Source organism: Bufo gargarizans, chromosome 2, assembly GCF_014858855.1.
Source record: "Bufo gargarizans isolate SCDJY-AF-19 chromosome 2, ASM1485885v1, whole genome shotgun sequence".
In the NCBI taxonomy this organism is placed as follows: domain Eukaryota; kingdom Metazoa; phylum Chordata; class Amphibia; order Anura; family Bufonidae; genus Bufo; species Bufo gargarizans.
Genome location: NC_058081.1, coordinates 227880862 through 227899306, shown reverse-complemented (window position 1 = coordinate 227899306; position 18445 = coordinate 227880862). Strand labels below are relative to the sequence as shown.

Here is an 18445-nt window from a genome sequence, read left to right as displayed (position 1 = left end):
TGAAAGCAGAGCAACCGGAGCAATAAATGAGGATCTCTTGATATGTTTGATGTACAGGGCTAGTTCTAGCTTTGTCATGGACTATATGATGTCTGATTTTCACCGTTTACATTAATCAATCATAGCATAACCCCTTTAGTATTAGATCATTATTGGCAGACCATAGAACTCAATGAAGGTAGCATACAGTTGATGACCGGTTACCTTTAAGGTATTTAAATGCTTGAAATGGCCCAAGAAAATTCATTCAGTGTTCCCTGACTAGCTGTGATTTCTCGTCATTGATTTATTGATCACTTTATTCTATAATCACACTATACAGGTGAAACTCGAAAAATTAGAATATTGTGCAAAAGTTCATTTAGTTCAGTAATGCAAAGGAGTTGCATTAATTAGAATACTGTGAAAAGGTTCAATATTCTAGGCTCAAAGTGTCACACTCTAGTCCGCTAATTAATCCATACCCCCTGAGCAAAGGGTACCCGAGATTGTGACTTTGGGGTTTTCATAAGCTGTAAGCCATAATCATCCAAATTATACCAAATACAGGCTTGAAATATCTCACTTTGCATGTAATGAGTCTCTCATATGTTAGTTTCACCTGTTAAAGTTGCATTACTGAAATAAATGAACTTTGCACGATATTCTAATTTTTTCACCAGTATATCTGTAGAGACATTTCCTGCCAGATAAACTTTCAGCCACTAACACGTACTACAGTAAGTTATCCTTATTGTTCCATTTTACGGAAATGAACTAACAATTTACTATCCAGTGCAATGCAAATGTATTTCTCTCCGATTTTTTTAGTATGACTATAAAATGTAAAAATTATACTAATTAAGGCTACTTTCAGACTTGCGCTGTTGTTTTCCGGTATTAAGATCCAGCAGAGGCTCTCCATACTGGAAAAAAACGTTTCTGTTTAGTACTTATGCATTCTGAACGGAAAGAGATCCGTTCAGGATGCATCAGGATGTCTTTTTGTGACCGGACACAAAACCGCTGCATGCTGCGGTTTTGTGTCTGGTCATAAAAACTGATGCGGCACTGAAAACAATGTAAATCAATGGTGACAGTTTATTTTTAGGAGCCGAAAAAAACGGATCCGTCATCCACTGACTTTTAATGTATTTGGCGACGGATCACTTTTTTTCTGTTTTGATTTCACACAACCGCATCCTAACGGAACAGATGCATAGATCGGTTTTATCCTCTGCCAGATCTCAATACCGGAGTTAACAACCCAGGTGTGAAAGTAGCCTTAATACATGATTTATAAAGAAAATATAATTCATGATACTTGAGGGATACTCTACAGAAAAGCAATCTCTACACACGTGTAAATTCTAATACCAGGTTACAATTCAAGTTATCAAATGGGTTCTGCTTTACCTGATGTACGAAAAGGTCCATGGAGAATTTCGCTTAGTACCTGTATTTCTGGCACCATATCCATCACTGCTTGTCCAGTAAACAATGGGTTAATTTTTGCAGCTTTGTGACCATGCTCACGGTAAGCTGTAAGAAGTCTTGCAAGGCCATGATCCACTGCAAAGGCATACACAAAGAAAATCAGCAAACCTTACCTACAAGATGACATATTTCACTTGAAAGCACTGCCACTAAAATCTTTACTCTCTGGCCCGTGAGAAAGGTACATGATGTAAACTGCAGTGAAGGTCATCTTCTTACAAGTTATCCAATCCCTTCTGATCCTCAGCTGTGTCATGTGACTGACACTCTGATTCTCCAAATAGGACACAACCAGGGACATTCATTTAAGTGCGCACTCCATAATTGCACAAAAGGTTTAGACTTGTCTCCCCACTTTTTAACAGTGGCAACAAAATCATTATCATTTAGGGTCCATTCACACGTCCGTAGTGTATTGCGGATCCACAATACACCCGGCTGGCACCCTCCATAGAAATGCCTATTCTTGTCCAAAGAATAGGACATGCTCTATTTTCTTTTTAAAGTAATTTTTATTGTGTTTTCATATTCAAAACATAAACGAAGTAATACTATATCATATAGTATAAGTACAGAAAATAGTGAGTACCTATATAAATATATATATATATGCGCAACATGCACAACAAGTTATAACAGAAAGAAAAACTGACATCAATTTCTCCTTTTTTAACTCTCATCTAACCAATTTTCGGTTGACCAATTTGTAATACTTAGGCCCCTTTCACACGGGCGAGTATTCCGTGCGGATGCGATGCGCGAGTTGAACGCATTGCACCCGCACTGAATACCGACCCATTCATTTCTATGGGGCTGTTCACATGAGCGGTGATTTTAACGCATCACTTATACGTTGCGTGAAAATCGCAGCATGCTCTATATTCTGCGTTTTTTCACGTAACGCAGGCCCCATAGAAATGAATGGGGTTGCGTGAAAATCGCAAGCATCCGCAAGCAAGTGCGGATGCGGTGCGATTTTTCACGTACGGTTGCTAGGAGACGATTGGGATGGAGACCCGATCATTATTATTTTCCCTTATAACATGGTTATAAAAGGGAAAATAATTGCATTCTGAATACAGAATGCATAGTAAAACCGCGCTGGAGGGGTTTTAAAAAAAAAAAAATATATAATTTTTTTTAACTCACCTTAGTCCACTTGATCACGGCCCGGCATCTCCTTCTGTCTCCTTTGTTGACTAGGACCTGTGGTGAGCATTAATTACAGGAACAGGACCTTTGATGATGTCACTCCGGTCATCACATGGTAGGTCACATGATCTTTTACCATGGTGATTCAAGTGGACTAAGGCGAGTTAAATTTTTTTTTATTTTTTTTAACCCCTCCAGCGCTGTTTTACTAAGCATTCTGTATTTAGAATGCTATTATTTTCCCTTATAACCATGTTATAAGGGAAAATAATACAATCTATAGAACACCGATCACAAGGCCGAACTTCTGTGGGGAGGAAGAACAAAAATGCAAAAAACAAAAATGGGCCCGGTACTTAAGGGATTAAGGCCTCATGCACATGGCTGTTTGGGTTCGCATCCGAGCTGCCGTTTTGGCGTTATGGGGCCTCAAAAGATGCGGACAGCACTTAGTGTTCCGTTCCGCAAATTGCGGAAGGCAACACACGCCCGTGTGCATCAGGCCTCAGTCAAATTACTTTTGTCAGTGAGGTTTCCACTTTTTGCCAACCACACCGATGACAGTACAGTGCAGTAAACAAAACCAAGTTGTCAGCATCACGTCTACTATACCTTCACAATTTAGCAGTAACTTTTCCACTATGACCATTTTTACAGTGGGGCTAAAGTACAAATGACAGAAATGCGGCATCAGCGAGGTTTTTTTTAAGCCTACCTGCGGAGCTTACTAGAAACACTACTGTTTAACTATGTAAAGTCCAAATTCCAGCAAGGACTGCTGACTAAATATCATGAACCCATGAGGACTACAACGTGAACGGTCACAGAGAAATTGATCTCTGGATGTAATATGAGACAAAATCCACTCAACGGTAAAAACACCAGATGGTCACAGATATCACACATTTCAAGGACAAGTGTCAAAAAACCTTTAGGCTCTGTTCACATGACTCATGACTCATGTGGAGAAAATCTGGTGTGGAATCCGTGCAGAAATTTGAGGCTGACTATTCAACATTGTTAGGGTGCCTTCACACGCTGCAGATTTTGCTGCAAAAAAATTTCAAATAAAAAAATGTGTTTCAAGCCTCCTGCACATGATCATATCAGTTTATGCAGTCCAAAAATCTCAGATCCGCAAAACAAGGATACTGGCTGACTGCATGCCGCCATTTTTTATTTTTTTTTTACTCCTGTAGAAATGTCCTGTCCGTGTCCGCAAAACAGACAAGAACAGGACATGTTCTATTTTTTGCAGGGCTGCAGAACGGACTACCGGATGCAGTCAGCCAATCCGCAGACCAAAACTACACCCGTGTGCATAAACCCTCATTCATTTGACATGAAGCACAAGGATTTCTGCACGTTCCATTCAAATGGATAGAACTTATCTTCACTGCAACATCTGCGACATGTGAAGGCACTCTCACAAAGCCTTTTAACCAATTGGGAGTTCATTGTACAATGTCAACTTGTTTGTCCTTCTCGTAAACAGGAAAAGATGGCGGGGGTCATTTGTCAAAGACCGACACTTTACACCAGTCTCGGATTTCCCCTGTCCTGCCGGAGGATGCACTTAAAGAGGTCCTTTCACTGGTCCGGACATTATCATATAACTAACGGGTTGTGTAGGGCATAGTGAAGTCATGTTATCGCGCTTACTAGTTTCTCTATGCGCCTCTCTGTTAGTCAGCTAAGGGGGGGGGGGGGGACGTGGGGAAATACGGACATACGGAAACGGATTACACACGGAGTAACTTCCGTTTTGTTTTTTTTTTAGCACCCATTGCAGTAAATGGTTCCGCTTACGGTCCGCAAAGAAACCAGAACTGACACGGAAAGAAAATACATGTGTGCTGCCTGTTGCTGTATTGCGGACCGCATTTGCTGATCCGCAATACATGGGCACCGTTCCGTGTGCATTCCACATCACGGATGCTGACCCACGGATTCACTTCAATGGATCTGCAAATCTTGAGATGCGGAACGGTGCAAAACAGAATCACGGAAAGGAACACTACGGAGTGCTTCCGTGGGGTTCTGTTCCGTACCGCAAAAAGATAGCACTTGCTCTATCTTTTTGCGGAACGGACAAATGCAGACCATTCAAGTTGAATGGGTCTGGGTTCATCCCGGCGGCCGTACGGAGGTTGCCCGTGCATTGGGGACCACAAATTGCGGTCCCAAAAGCACGGAACAGCCCACCTACGGCCGTGTGAATGAGCCCTTAGATTGTGAGCTTGATTGGAGACAGCATGATGATAATGTCTGTAAAGCGCTGTGGAATATAGTAGTGCTATTTGAGTATAATAAATAATACATATTGTACCTGGGTCCCCAGTGGGTGTGACAATTCTTTATATAATTAACTTTGGATGGACTGGACACGTCTTCATGTGCTGCACAGATTGTCTGACGTGGATAGACTCCACACTACTCACTCTACTGAGGGACAATGCAGATCTTCTGTGTGCAATCTGTAATGGTAATCGAATTATATATATTGTGGGGGGTTAGCTCTTCTCCGGGGGTCATTCTCACAGATCCGGCTATAGGACACCAGGTTTCAGGTCCAAGCAGTGCATTTATTGTGCAACACCAGCAACAACAAAATAACAAAATAACTTGCCCAGCTAGGCTCTAACTAACACAGAGTTTCCTGACTCACCTAAGTTACAGTTCACACCCTGTGAATTCATGCGGCTTTGTCAGCCAATGTCCCACAGCCTTCTGGCTGTACAGAGCACAGTATGCCCACTGTCTCTAGTTCAGTATTTCTTGTGGGGGATTGGGGCCTAGTAGTCCGCCTGACTATAGCCCTGCGACCCTCCCAGGAGTCGCTTTGTCCCCCCACCTCCAGGCCATCTCCCAGCCTTGTGGTCCCTCAGCCTTGCCCAGCTGAGACCACACAGACAGAGCCTCCAGGCCTCTGTCTACAGGTAACACACTCCCCCCTTGCTGACACCCTGGGAGGTGCTTTGTGCCAGCCTGATTACATCCAGCTGGTCTCACCTGTGGTGGAACAGGGGCGTGGACCGCACTAACCACCCCTTCCTTGCCTCCAACCTGTGTGAGACCTGTCACTGTCTCACAATATATATACACACAATAAATGTTCACCCATCTGCTCTACAATGAAGGGTCCCTTGGGAATGTGGCGTTCTTTCAGATGGTGGATTGCCAGCTTTTTCTTCATCCAATCTAAAACTAAATGACAGCTCAAATATTGTGACTAGGGTTTCACAAAACTCCCCAAAAACCGTACTGATTTCAGGGTGTGTTTCAGATTTGCTCGGGGGCAGGGTATGTTTTCCAGGATGTTAGGCAGAGTTCATCCTGGGCATTCTCTAGGGTGGAAATTATGCTCTGCCTGGTACACAAGTTCCCACGTTGCATGCATTCACAGCATTGTACAGTACTGGGAAAACGGATGAGGATGATCTCATCCACACAATGAAAAAAAATCTGCAACGTAAACTGATTGCATATTTTACATCCACAGTATATCGTTTTAGGCCAAATGCACACGGCCGTGAGCGGTCCGTGGAACCGCGGCATGGATTCCTGCTGAGAGCAGGAGTGCACGGCGTCATTGGTTGCTATGACGCCGTGCGCTTCCTGCTGCCGCAACAGTACAGTAATACACTGGTATGATCTATACCAGTGTATTATTGTACTGTGGCGGCAGCAGGGAGCGCACGGCGTCATAGCAACCAATGACGCCGTGCGCTCCTGTTCTCAACAGGAATCCAGGCCGCGGTTCCACGGACCACTCACGGCCGTGAAAAACGGCCGTGTGCATTCGGCCTTATGCTGCAGATATGCACACTTTGTAACGCACAGGCTGATATCCATAGTACATCCACAGGAAAAAAATTAAACATAACATCTGGATAATGTGCTTATGTGTGGCTGTACCCACTTTCACAGGATCAGTATTTGATCAGTATCTTGCACCAGGATTTAAAGGGCATCTGTCAGCAGGTTTGTACCTATAAAACTGTCTGACCTGTTACATGTGCACTTGGCAGCTGAAGGCATCTGTGTTGGTCCCATGTACATATGTGCCCGCACTTCTGAGAAAAATGAAGTTTAATATATGCAAATGAGCCTCTAGGAGCAATAAGGGTGTTACCATTACTCCTAGAGGCTCTGGTCCAGTGGCGTACCACCCATAGAGGCAGACCACGCCACTGCTATGGGGCCCGCGGCACTGGGGGGCCCGTAGCGCAGATAAGGCCCCGCCCAAACTATTTGGCCCCGCCCACTGCATGACCAGCAGCCGGCTATGCGGCTGCTTTTCTCTTCCCCCCCCCCCCCCCATGTTTAGCTGAATCGCCTCCCAGAGGCGCGGCTAAGTCCTCAACACCCGCCCCCCTCCTCAGCGCCGCGCTCTGCAAACACCCGATCCTCCTCTCGTCGGCGTCCCAAATCCCGCGCAAGCGCAGTGCCGGCGATTGCCTGCGCCTGCGCTCTGATAATACGGCTGAGGGCAACAGCTTCAACATCGTCACTGGGCATGCGCCGAGCCCAGTGACGATGTTGAAGCTGTTGCCCTCAGCCGTATTATCAGAGCGCAGGCAATCGCCGGCACTGCGCCTGCGCGGGATTTGGGACGCCGACGAGAGGAGGATCGGGTGTTTGCAGAGCGCGGCGCTGAGGAGGGGGGCGGGTGTTGAGGACTTAGCCGCGCCTCTGGGAGGCGATTCAGCTAAACATGGAGGCGTTAGTAGTTTTCATATTTAGGCGGGCACGGCACTTCAGAGGGGCACCGTTCCTGGGCACCGTGGAGAAAGAAAAACGCCCCTCTGGGCTCCAGTCCTTACAGCGTCATTTGCTTATCCTAAGAATCGATTTTTAGAAGAAAGGACAAGACTGACATGGAAAAGAAGAACACAGATGGAAAAAAGGTACTTTATTAAACATGGATCCATGAGTACCTTTTTTCCATCTGTGTTGTTCTTTTGATTGTGAGTCTTGTCATTTCTTCAAAAAATCGATTCTTATGATATGTAAATGACGCTGTAAGGAGCCCAGAGGGGCGTTATTCTTTCTCCACTGTGCCCAGGAACGCCCCTCTGAAGTGCCGTGCCCGGCTAAATTTGAAAACTAATAACGCCTCCAAGTTAATCTAAATCGCCTCCCAAATCCGATCCTCCTCTCGCTGGCATCCCAAATCCCGCGCAGGCGCAGTGCCTGCGATTGCCTGCGCTATGATAAGATGACTGACGGCACTGCGCCTGCGCGGGATTTGGGATGCCGGCGAGAGGAGGATCGGGGTGTTTGCCGCAGAGCGCGGCACTGAGGAGGGGGGGTGTTGAGCACTTAGCCGCGCCTCTGGGAGGCGATTTAGATGAACTTGGAGGCGTTATTAGTTTTCAAACTTAGCCGGGCACGGCATTTCAGAGGGGCGTTCCTGGGCACCGTGGAGAAAGAATAACGCCCCTCTGGGCTCCTTACAGCTTCATTTACATATCATAAGAATCTATTTTTTGAAGAAATGACAAGACTCACAATCAAAAGAACAAGACAGATGGAAAAAAGGTACTCTGTTAAACATGGATTCATGAAAAAAAAATTGGGGGTAAATTGCTAGTGACAGATTCCCTTTAAGGCTACTTTCACACTTGCGTTCAGAGCGGATCCGTCTGGTGTCTGCACAGACGGATCCGCACCTATAATGCAAACGCTTAGATCCGTTCAGAACGGATCCGTTTGCATTAACATGAACAAAAAAAAATATATCTTTTTTTTTTTTTGTTCATGATAGTGCAAACGGATCCGTTTTGACTTTACATTGAAAGTCAATGGGGGACGAATCCGTTTGAAAATTGAGCCATACTGTGTCAACTTCAAACGGATCCGTCCCCATTGACTTACATTGTAAGTCTGGACGCATCCGTCAAGCTGCGTTCAGGTGTCCGCCTGCTGAGTGGAGCGGAGGACAGACGCTGCCAGACTGATGCATTCTGAGCGGATCCGCATCCACTCAGAATGCATTAGGGCTGGACGGATCCGTTCGGTGCCGCTTGTGAGAGCCTTCAAACGGAACTCACAAGCGGAGACCCGAACGCAAGTGTGAAAGTAGCCTAACATGGCACCCCAAATAAGGAGACCTGCAGGCTGCAGCAGATATCCCATGTGACAGGTCACCCCCAGGAAACCCCTAACGGTTTCTGTAGGTCATGTATAAATTTATTTAATGGGGGTGTGGCATGGGAGGAGCAAGGTCAGGAAGTGGGAGGGGCCATGGTGGGTAGTGGGCGGGGTTAAGGGGCCCAATTCAGATTTTTGCTATGGGGCCCAGTGATTCCTATGTACGCCTCTGGTGTACTCCCATCATGGAAATTCAGCAGTGGATTCAGCCTGGTATTGTGGCAGTACCAATACAGAAGGGCAGCTGGTCTTCCGTTGCTTTCAACCTCTGCTTGTACTGTCCGATTTTCCCGCTAACCCACGTGGTCATTTATTAAGAGAGTTTAGTAAAAAAAAACGCTCATGGGGCTGAGCGAGGTGGATGGCCGCACTGTGAAGGAGCTCTGCTAACTTTTCCCCACAAAGCGACTTAAAAGCCTGTCTTGAAGGACATCCACTCCGAAATCAAGACCGATACCTGCATTGATCGTCATGATGACCCGCAAGAAGTCTAATCGCATGGGGATCCGCCGTTTGACGGACTTTTATCCGGCGCAAGAACCTAACAATGGCGCGCTCCCGGCACGATCTTCTCCCCAGAGGCTACAAGCTGATAAGCAGAGTTTGGCTCCAGCGGCTGAGGCTCACTCACCTCCACATCATTCACCGAAGCCTACCTCCTCTTCGGACGGAGAGAGTGGTGAAGAAGCCCGCCTGCTTCACCGAAGCGGCAGGGAAATACAGCGAGAAGCGACAGGAGTGGACGAAGGAATCAAGATGGCGCCTGAGTCAACGGTGAGTGTCTCAGATCATAACTCGCCGGGCAGCCTCTCTTACCAAAAGCCTTCAATGCGTCAATCGCATAACCCTCTTGTCACTGACCTAGCTTCAGCAGACAACCCACTGCAGGATTTTCCTGCCTCAGATAAAGCAGCCTCAGAGGGCATTTTAAAAGCCATGATGACGACCCTGCATTGCTCCCTTACATCTCAGCTCCACCGAGTAGAATCAGCTATTACTTCGTCAATGGACAACATTGGCAAAAGAGTGGATCATATAGAAAATAAGATGAGCGAGCTCACCAACTCCCATAATGAGTTAATCGATGCTCATTATTCTCTGGAAGAAGAGGTAACTCTCTTGAAATCAAAAATGGCAGACCTGGAGGACAGGAATAGGTGCAATAACCTGAAATTCAGAGGTATTCCAGATTTGGTGCTTCCTTCAGACCTCTATAAATACCTGCAAGATCTTCTTCAAGCTGCCTTACCAGATGCAGATCCTCAGTTTTTTCTCATTGATCGTGCGCATCGTCTCCCTAAACCAAAACATGTGGCTGAAGCTCTCCCAAAAGATGTGATTGCCAGAATTAATTTCTATCATATCAAGGAGGACTTGATCTATGCAGTCAGAAGAAATAAGGGCCTACCACACCCCTACCAAAAAATTCTGATCTATTCTGACCTTTCTTATGCTACACTTCAAGCCAGAAAGAACCTCTCTCCTGTTACCACTGTCCTAAGGGAGAAAAAAAAATTGTATACAGATGGGGTTTCCCACTCAAGCTTCTGATCTACAAGGATGGTAGAATCCATGTTATCAAAAAAGTGGAAGAAGGGACAGTCCTCCTGAAAGAGTGGAACATCCCGGTTTCCTCTGCTGGGGACCACCGTACCGCAAAGAACCCTTCTCGTTTGCCTCCGGATTGGTCTACTGTGGGGGACTGATTGCTACTCGTTTAGATGAATTAGGATAGTCCTACGGACTCTTATTTGTATTACAGGGGGAAGCTCCTCAGTGAAATTATTGTACCCCGTAAAGTTCTTAGGATCCATAACACCTGGGTCCCTGTTAGAAAATATTGTTCTACACTATGTGTTTCTTATACATTGTTCTGTTTTGCCCTCTCTATTTCCTTAGATCTCCAGACATGTACTATTATTATTGGCAGTTCACAGTATCAGATGCCTTTAAACTGATTAGAACAGTTGTCAGACGGGTTTGGGATGGCGGTTAAAATGATGTCCATTAATGCTAAAGGTCTGAACTCCCCTTATAAGGCTGAGTTCACACGGGCGAGATTTCCGCGCGGGTGCAATGCAGTAGGTGAACGCATTGCACCTGCACTGAATCCTGACCCATTCATTTCAATGGGGCTGTGCACATGAGCATTTTTTTTCATGCATCACTTCTGCAATGCTTTAAAATCGCAGCATGTTCTATATTCTGCGTTTTTCACGCAGCCCTGGCTCCATAGAAGTGAATGGGGCTGCGTTAATAACGCATTGCATCTGCAAGCAAGTGCGGATGCAATGCGTTTTTCACTGATGGTTGCTAGGAGATGTTGTTTGTAAACCTTCAGTTTTTTATCACACGCGTGAAAAAAGCATCAAAACGCATTGCACCCGCGCGGAAAAAACTGAACAACTAAACGCAATTGCAGCCAAAACTGACTGAACTTGCTTGCAAAATGGTGCGAGTTTAACTGAACGCACCCTGAACGCATCCGGACCAAATCTGTCACGCTCGTGTGAACTCAGCCTAAGGCTCCATTCACACGTCCGCAAAATGGGTCCGCATCCTTTCCGCAATTTTGCGGAAAGGGTGCGGACCCATTCATTCTCTATGGGGACGGAATGTGCTGTCCGCATCCACATTTGCGGATCCGCACTTCCGCATCCGTGCTTCCGTTTCCGCAAAAAAATAGAACATGTCCTATTCTTGTCCGCAATTGCGGACAAGAACAGGCATATTCTATTATGTCGGCAATGTGCGGTCCGCAAAATGCGGAAAGCACATTGCCGCTTTCCGTGTTTTGCGGATCCGTGTCTCCGTGTATCCGCAAAACACATTGCGGACGTGTGAATACAGCCTAAGAGAGCTTCATTGTGGAGGGAAGCCCGCCGTAACCAGGCTGATATAGTATGCGTTCAGGAAACTCATTTTGCCAAACTAAAGCTTCCAACATTTTCACAAAAGGGCTTTTCTAAAATATTCTTAGCTAACTCAGACAAAAAGAAGGCTGGGGTAGCTATCATGGTGAAGGATTCTCTGAGCATTCAGATAGACAGGGTAATTGAAGATGAGAAAGGCAGATATATCATTCTAATAGGCAAGTTTGGAACAACTACTCTGAAGCTAGCAAATATATATGCTCCAAATAGATCCCAGATATGGTTTTTGAACAAAATACTAAAAAAGATTAGGAGCATTCAAAAAGGATATTTATTTCTATGTGGGGACTTTAATATTATCCCTGATAGAATGATTGATTCTACAGGACGAAGCAAGACTCCTTCCCCTACCGTTGGTAAGTGGCTGGGAATCTCCGGCTTATACCATACCTTTCGTTGTCTGAATGCTTGCTCACGAGAATATACCTATTATTCCCCACGCCATAGAACTTTCTCTCGTATTGATTTAGCTGTTGTGGACAGAGCCTTACTCTCTAGAGTATGTTCGGCTAAGATAGGAACAGCTTCTTGGTCTGACCACGCTCCGCCCTTCTGCACGGTTTCCATATCTCAAACTTCCCCCCCTCAAAAATCTTGGAAAAATAATGTATACTTGCTTAGGCTACTTTCACACTAGCGTTCGTCGGTCCGCTCGTGAGCTCCGTTTGAAGGGGCTCACGAGCGGACCCGAACGCTTCCGTCCAGCCCTGATGCAGTCTGAATGGATGCGGATCCGCTCAGACTGCATCAGTCTGGCGGCGTTCAGCCTCCGCTCCGCTCGCCTCCGCACGGACAGGCGGACAGCTGAACGCTGCTTGCAGCGTTCGGGTGTCCGCCTGGCCGTGCGGAGGCGTGCGGATCCGTCCAGACTTACAATGTAAGTCAATGGGGACGGATCCGTTTGAAGATGCCACAATATGGCTCAATCTTCAAGCGGATCCGTCCCCCATTGACTTTACATTGAAAGTCTGGACGGATCCGTACTAGGCTATTTTCACACTTAGCTTTTAAATGCCAAAATAATGCAGACGGATCCGTTCTGAACGGAGCCTCCGTCTGCATTATTATGATCGGATCCGTTCAGAACGGATCCGATCGAACGCTAGTGTGAAAGTAGCCTTAGACATCCCAACTATAAAAAGGTCAAACGGAGTCTAGTCTGACAGAGTATTTTCAATACAACAGGATTGAAAATATTATCCCTTTTCTTCTCTGGCAGGCTCACAAGGCTACTATAAGAGGATTTCTGCTAAAACAAAGTTCATATTTTTAAAAATGTAAGGAAGCCAAACTAACTTCAATATTGTCAGAAATCACCAAAGTAGAAGGTGTGCTACAGGTTAATCCCTCATTAGACTTACACAGGTCGTTAATGTCTCTCCGACATGAACTTCACTCCATTCTACAAATGGATTATGACCTGCCAAATTACTTCCCTACCTATGCTCTATTACCGTTCATACAATAAACCTAGTAAGCTAATGGCGAGAAAGGTGAAACCTTTGATGCAAAAATCTAATATACCATACATTTTAGATGCAGATGGTACCACCAAACTTTATCACCCCAAAGATATAGCTGATGCTTTCAGCACATACTACACTAAGCTATATAATTTAAATTTAGACCCTTTGACACCACAACCCACGTCTGAGAAAATATCATCCTTTTTAGATGCTATCCACCTTCCCTCTTTAAATGAAAACCAACTTACTGACCTTAACTCTGCTATCACTCAAACGGAAGTTCAGGCCGCCATAAAAACTCTCAAACCTGATGGCTTCTCAAATGAATATTATCAAATTCATGCTCCAACGCTGCTCCCCCATTTAGTAGACATGTTCAATGCTGTCCTAAACGGCCAACAATTTCCAGCAGATATGCTTCAGGCTACAATAGTCACCATCCCGAAACCGGGTAAACCAGCGGATTCCCCTGCTAATTTTCGTCCTATATCATTACTAAATAGTGATGTCAAATTATATGCCAAGATCATGTCCCATAGACTCCTACAGGTTCTCCCATTGATAATTCATAGTGATCAGGTAGGATTTACAAAAGGAAGACAAGCTTCAGATGGTACAAGACGCATCTTAGGGATAATGCAGAGGGCAGGGAGCCTTCGGACACCTTCTCTGCGCCTTACCCTGGACGCAGAGAAGGCGCTTGACCGAATTCATTGGGACTTTGCATTTACAGTTTTAAGTAAATTTGGATTTAGAGGCCCTATTTTAAATGCTATACAAGCTCTATATTCCCAGCCCTCAGCCCGGGTTCTAGTAAATGGGACCCCGTCTATGCCGTTCCCAATCACTAATGGGACGCATCAGGGATGTCCTCTTTCCCCCTTTTTATTTCTGTTAGTGATGGAACCTTTCGGAGAAATGATTAGAATGTCAAGTGACGTTAGAGGAATTCCGACTGGTCATAGACAGCATAAAATAGGTCTCTTTGCGGATGACGTAATTTTGACTCTCTCAGATCCACTAACATCCCCGAGAACAGCTATGAGCATTATCCGATCGTTTGGAGAAGTCTCTTATTATAAAATAAATGAGAACAAAAAAACGCTCATGGCTGTTTTCACGCCATGTACAGCAGTTGGGTGGAAAGGGAGCATGTTTGGCACCGTGCTGGGGAGGTCCCGGACAATTTACTAACATTTACACCTGGAAATAAGTGTTGGCAAAAAAGTATGGCAGGTGCAAGGACTGCCATAGATGCACCCAATTTATGAGAAGGCGCACAGGGGAAATTACGTAAAAAGCTGGTCTTAGTAAATGTGTCCCATTCCCTTGAAAGAGTGGGAAAATTGTACCAAAAAAGAAAATGCAGCGATTTTCTCTGCATGGACCTATTGTCTGTGTGTAACAATCACCTGTGTAAAAATACCAATTGAATTTAATGGGTCAGTGTTTAGTCTGGGTGCTGTCCGCTCTAAACTCAGGCAGCATGTCTGAACGGGGGCGAAGTAAAAAATAGCGCTGTTCATACAGCACATGGTACAGAATCCCACCGTCACACCGTGTACCACCCTCCAGCTGCTGACATGCCACTGTCTTGTGCGTGAGGCTTTGAACTGTAAGTTTGGCCTACTGTAATATCGTGGCATGTGGCAAAGCCCCAATTTACGTGCACCATGTTGGGGAGGCTGGCACATCTTAGAAAATCTCCACCTGGTGCTAAAATATTGTGCCCATCTACCATCTGCCAGCCCTGAAAAAAACTGCAATAAAGCTGGTTTCACATGTGGGTTTTTAGTGCATTTGTCTGCAATTTGACGTTTAGTTTTTTTGCAGTGAAAACACAAACTCCAGATGTTATTTGAAGATCTATGGGGAATATGAAACGCAGGACACACATGCGTTATTTTGCTCCTGACGTTCCTGTTGTTTAGGTAATGGGTTTTTGTTTTTTTTCCCCTTATTTTCAAAAAAACAGAATACTGCAACTCTGCATTTTTTTCAGGCGTTTTGCTAACGTATAAAGAAAACACTAGTGGTAATACACACTGGACCAGAGTTACTAATGTCTGCACCTAAAATCTGTATAAGGGTCCATTCACACGTCTGTGTGTGTTTTGTGGATCCACAAAACACGGACGCCGGCAATGTGCGTTCTGCATTTTGCGGACCGCACATCGCCGGCACTTAATAGAAAATGCCTAATCTTGTCTGCAATTGCGGACAAGAATAGGACATGTTCTATTTTTTTCAGGAACGGAATTGCGGACCCAGAAGTGCGGATCTGCAATTCCGGATCCGGACAGCACATCGTGCGGCCCCATAGAAATGAATGGGTCCGCAATTCCGTTCCGCAAAATGCGGAACAGAATTGCGGATGTGTGAATGGACTCTAAGAGTGGCGCAAATTGGCACAACTAGGGCTTTTACACTTTTTTAAGGATACAGAGGGGAGGTAACCACTTGGGGGGGGGGGGTGTACCTGCACAGTCTGAAACCAGGGGCACCTCCCCTCTGTACCCTTACTGAAGGCTAATAGCAGTTCATTCATAACTTCTAGCAGGAATAATAAAGGAATGGCACAATATGTCATAGAGCTATAAGAATAGATGCTCCAGAATTACTATATGGGGAATGTATGGAGCTATTAAAACAGGCATGTCAGGAGCGGTGACAGGTCCTCTAACACGCAAAGCTGCTCCGAAATACATTGTGAGATCTCTCCATTCTGTGCTCATGGACGGCAGTCCTAACAATGTATTTAAGCGCAGCTATGACTGATAAGGGCTCGTTCACACAAATATTTTTTGCGTTCCGTATATGGGCCGTATTTGGCGTTCCTTATACGGTCCTTATACGGACCCATTTATTTCAATGGTTCCGCAAAAGATGCGAACAGCATCCGTTCCGAGGCCCCGCAAAAATTATGAGGCATGTCCTCTTCTTGTCCGTTTTGCAGACAAGAGTAGACATTTCTATAATGGGCCTCCTGGTCTGTTACGCAAATTGCGGAAGGGACACGGACGGCATCCGTGTTTTGCGTATACGCAATTTGCGGACCGCAAAAAACGGCACGGTTGTGTGAGCAAGCCCTAACCGTGAGGAACGCCAGTAGGAAAATAGTGATCTGGACTCCTTATCAACAGTACTACCCATGTATTACTGTAGATAATAGTCCAAAATCAGGGTGACAGATTCCCTTAAAATTGAGTTCCATTCATCTGAATGTGGTTGTTTTGGTGGCAGGGCATGGATTTCTGCATGAATGAAAGTGATTTTCTGCCACAGACTTGAAGCTTAAAAGGGGTTATCCAATCCAATAAAAAGCCCCCCAATATGCCAGTGCCCCCCTCTCTGAATATACTTACCTGGCTCCCCGCACCTCCGCTGCTGCTTCTCCCCGTGCGAGGATGAAAACATCCGGTGTCAGGGGCGAGCAGCCAATGGCAGGTGGGGACGAGCCTCTCTTACGTCACCCCCGATGCTAGGGAGGCTCGACCCCGTCTGCCATTGGCTGCTCCCCCCTGACACCGGATGTTTTCATCCTCGCACGGGGAGAATTAGCAGCGGAGGTGCGGGGACCAGGAGCGACGCAGGGAGCCAGGTAAGTATATCTAAGAATTCCGTTATAGATTCCGCTACCACGGACCGTAGCGGAATCCAAAATGGAATTCTTAGAAAACCCGAACCTTGTACACCGAACTTAAAACACAAGTTCGCTCATCCCTAGCTCCTAGCATTAATCGTTAGATATCCAGCTAGCACCATGAGGAGGCTTGGCACGCGCCCCCCCCCCCTGGGCATCGGCCCAGGGGAGTCTATGGCCAGTCAACCCCTGGTGGTAATGGCATCACTATGTTCCAGGGTTTAGGCTAGAGCTACATGACATTTGACATATTTTATAATGCTAGTGTATGGTATCGCAAAAAAAAAAAAACATCCAAGATGTATTTTTATGGACTATCACGTTGCAGAATGTCGCATACCATAGACTAGCATTATACAATATGTGGCTGTGTAGCCCTAGCCTTAAGACAAGAAGCTCAGACAACTTGCCCCCTGGTCACCACCAGACTGCCGCCTTCTTCCAGTCACACAGTACTACACATGATGGAGCAGCAGGCCCCACACACCTGCACCGCTAGCCGCTGCCTCCTTCACACGACTGCCTGCAGCCTCGCTCTTCTTCGGTCTGTAGCCATAGACCCCGCGCTCAGTGCGGTAGAACCTGCGCAGTGCTGGCCGCCATAGTCCGGCACCCCGAGCAGATAGACAGGCCGACATAATGTAGTTTGCCGGCACTGCAGCAACGAAAGCGTTAATAGAATTACAGGCTTCTACGCACTCTCAGTATAGAAAAACGTGGTAAGCGGTGACAGGCGACTCCCCCTACAAATGATTGGTTGGGCCTGGGGGCGCGACACTAAGCGATATGGGCTCATCCATTTGATCCGTGTATGGGGAGGAGCTACGTTGTATTTTTGTTGTCCTCCAGAATATAGTGTCCGGTAGTCACAAATGGTAGACTGGCTGTGCCTAGCACCGTGCGCTCCAGTAACATTAGCCTGTATGTACAATGCAGCTGGGGTTTTCTTGTTTTAACTACTAGAGACTCTAGAATTTTTCTCGATCTTTGGCAGATGGTAAAAATTGGTGACTTGTATCCACTACTTGTAAGGGTACTTTCACACTAGCGTTATTCTTTTCTCATATTAAAATCCGGTAAAGGGTCTCAATACCGGAAAAAAACGCTTCCGTTTTGTCCTAATGCATTCTTAATGGAAAGCAATTCGTTTATATGCATGAGGATGTCTTCCGTTCAGTCCCTTGTACGGTATTTTTTTCGGCGAAAATTCCGGAACACTACCGCACTTGCCGGATCCATTCCATTGAAATGTATTAATGTCGGATCCGGTACTAAGTTTTCCTGGAAATTGCCACATCGCCAGATCTGGTATTCCGATCTGCGCATGGGCAGTTCTTTCTAGCTTTGGAAAAATTAAATACTGCATCCATTATTCCGGATGATACTGAAAAGACAGATCCAGTATTTCAATGAAAAAGTCTAACGTATCCGGAAAAAAATGATATCTGTTTGCATACGGATTTCCGGATCTGGCAGGCAGTTTCGGCAACAGATCTGCCTGCCGGATTCTAGCAACACTAGTGTGAAAGTACCCTAAGGGCTGATGCAGACGGGCTCCGTGCCCATATTGCAAACCGCAATATACAGGCACCGGCCATGTGACTTAAAATGGTCCGCAA

General features: G+C 45.7%; 1 protein-coding gene across 2 annotated transcripts in view; it reads right to left on the bottom strand.

The window, feature by feature from the left end:
* DHTKD1 (dehydrogenase E1 and transketolase domain containing 1) overlaps nucleotides 1-17539 on the bottom strand; it is a 72403-nt gene extending 54864 nt beyond the window's left edge. Inside the window, exons 1-2 of one of the 2 annotated variants that reach the window (XM_044276749.1) lie at nucleotides 17314-17539; nucleotides 1396-1551 (exon numbers count right to left, since the gene is read on the bottom strand). In XM_044276749.1, the coding sequence (XP_044132684.1) occupies nucleotides 1396-1551; nucleotides 17314-17464 (307 nt within the window). In that variant the 5' untranslated portion in view covers nucleotides 17465-17539. Of the gene's footprint in view, nucleotides 1-1395; nucleotides 1552-12107; nucleotides 12174-17313 lie in introns of those variants that run through there. The other variant, XM_044276750.1, reaches the window with a different exon arrangement.
* Between the last annotated feature and the right edge of the window lie 906 nt (nucleotides 17540-18445).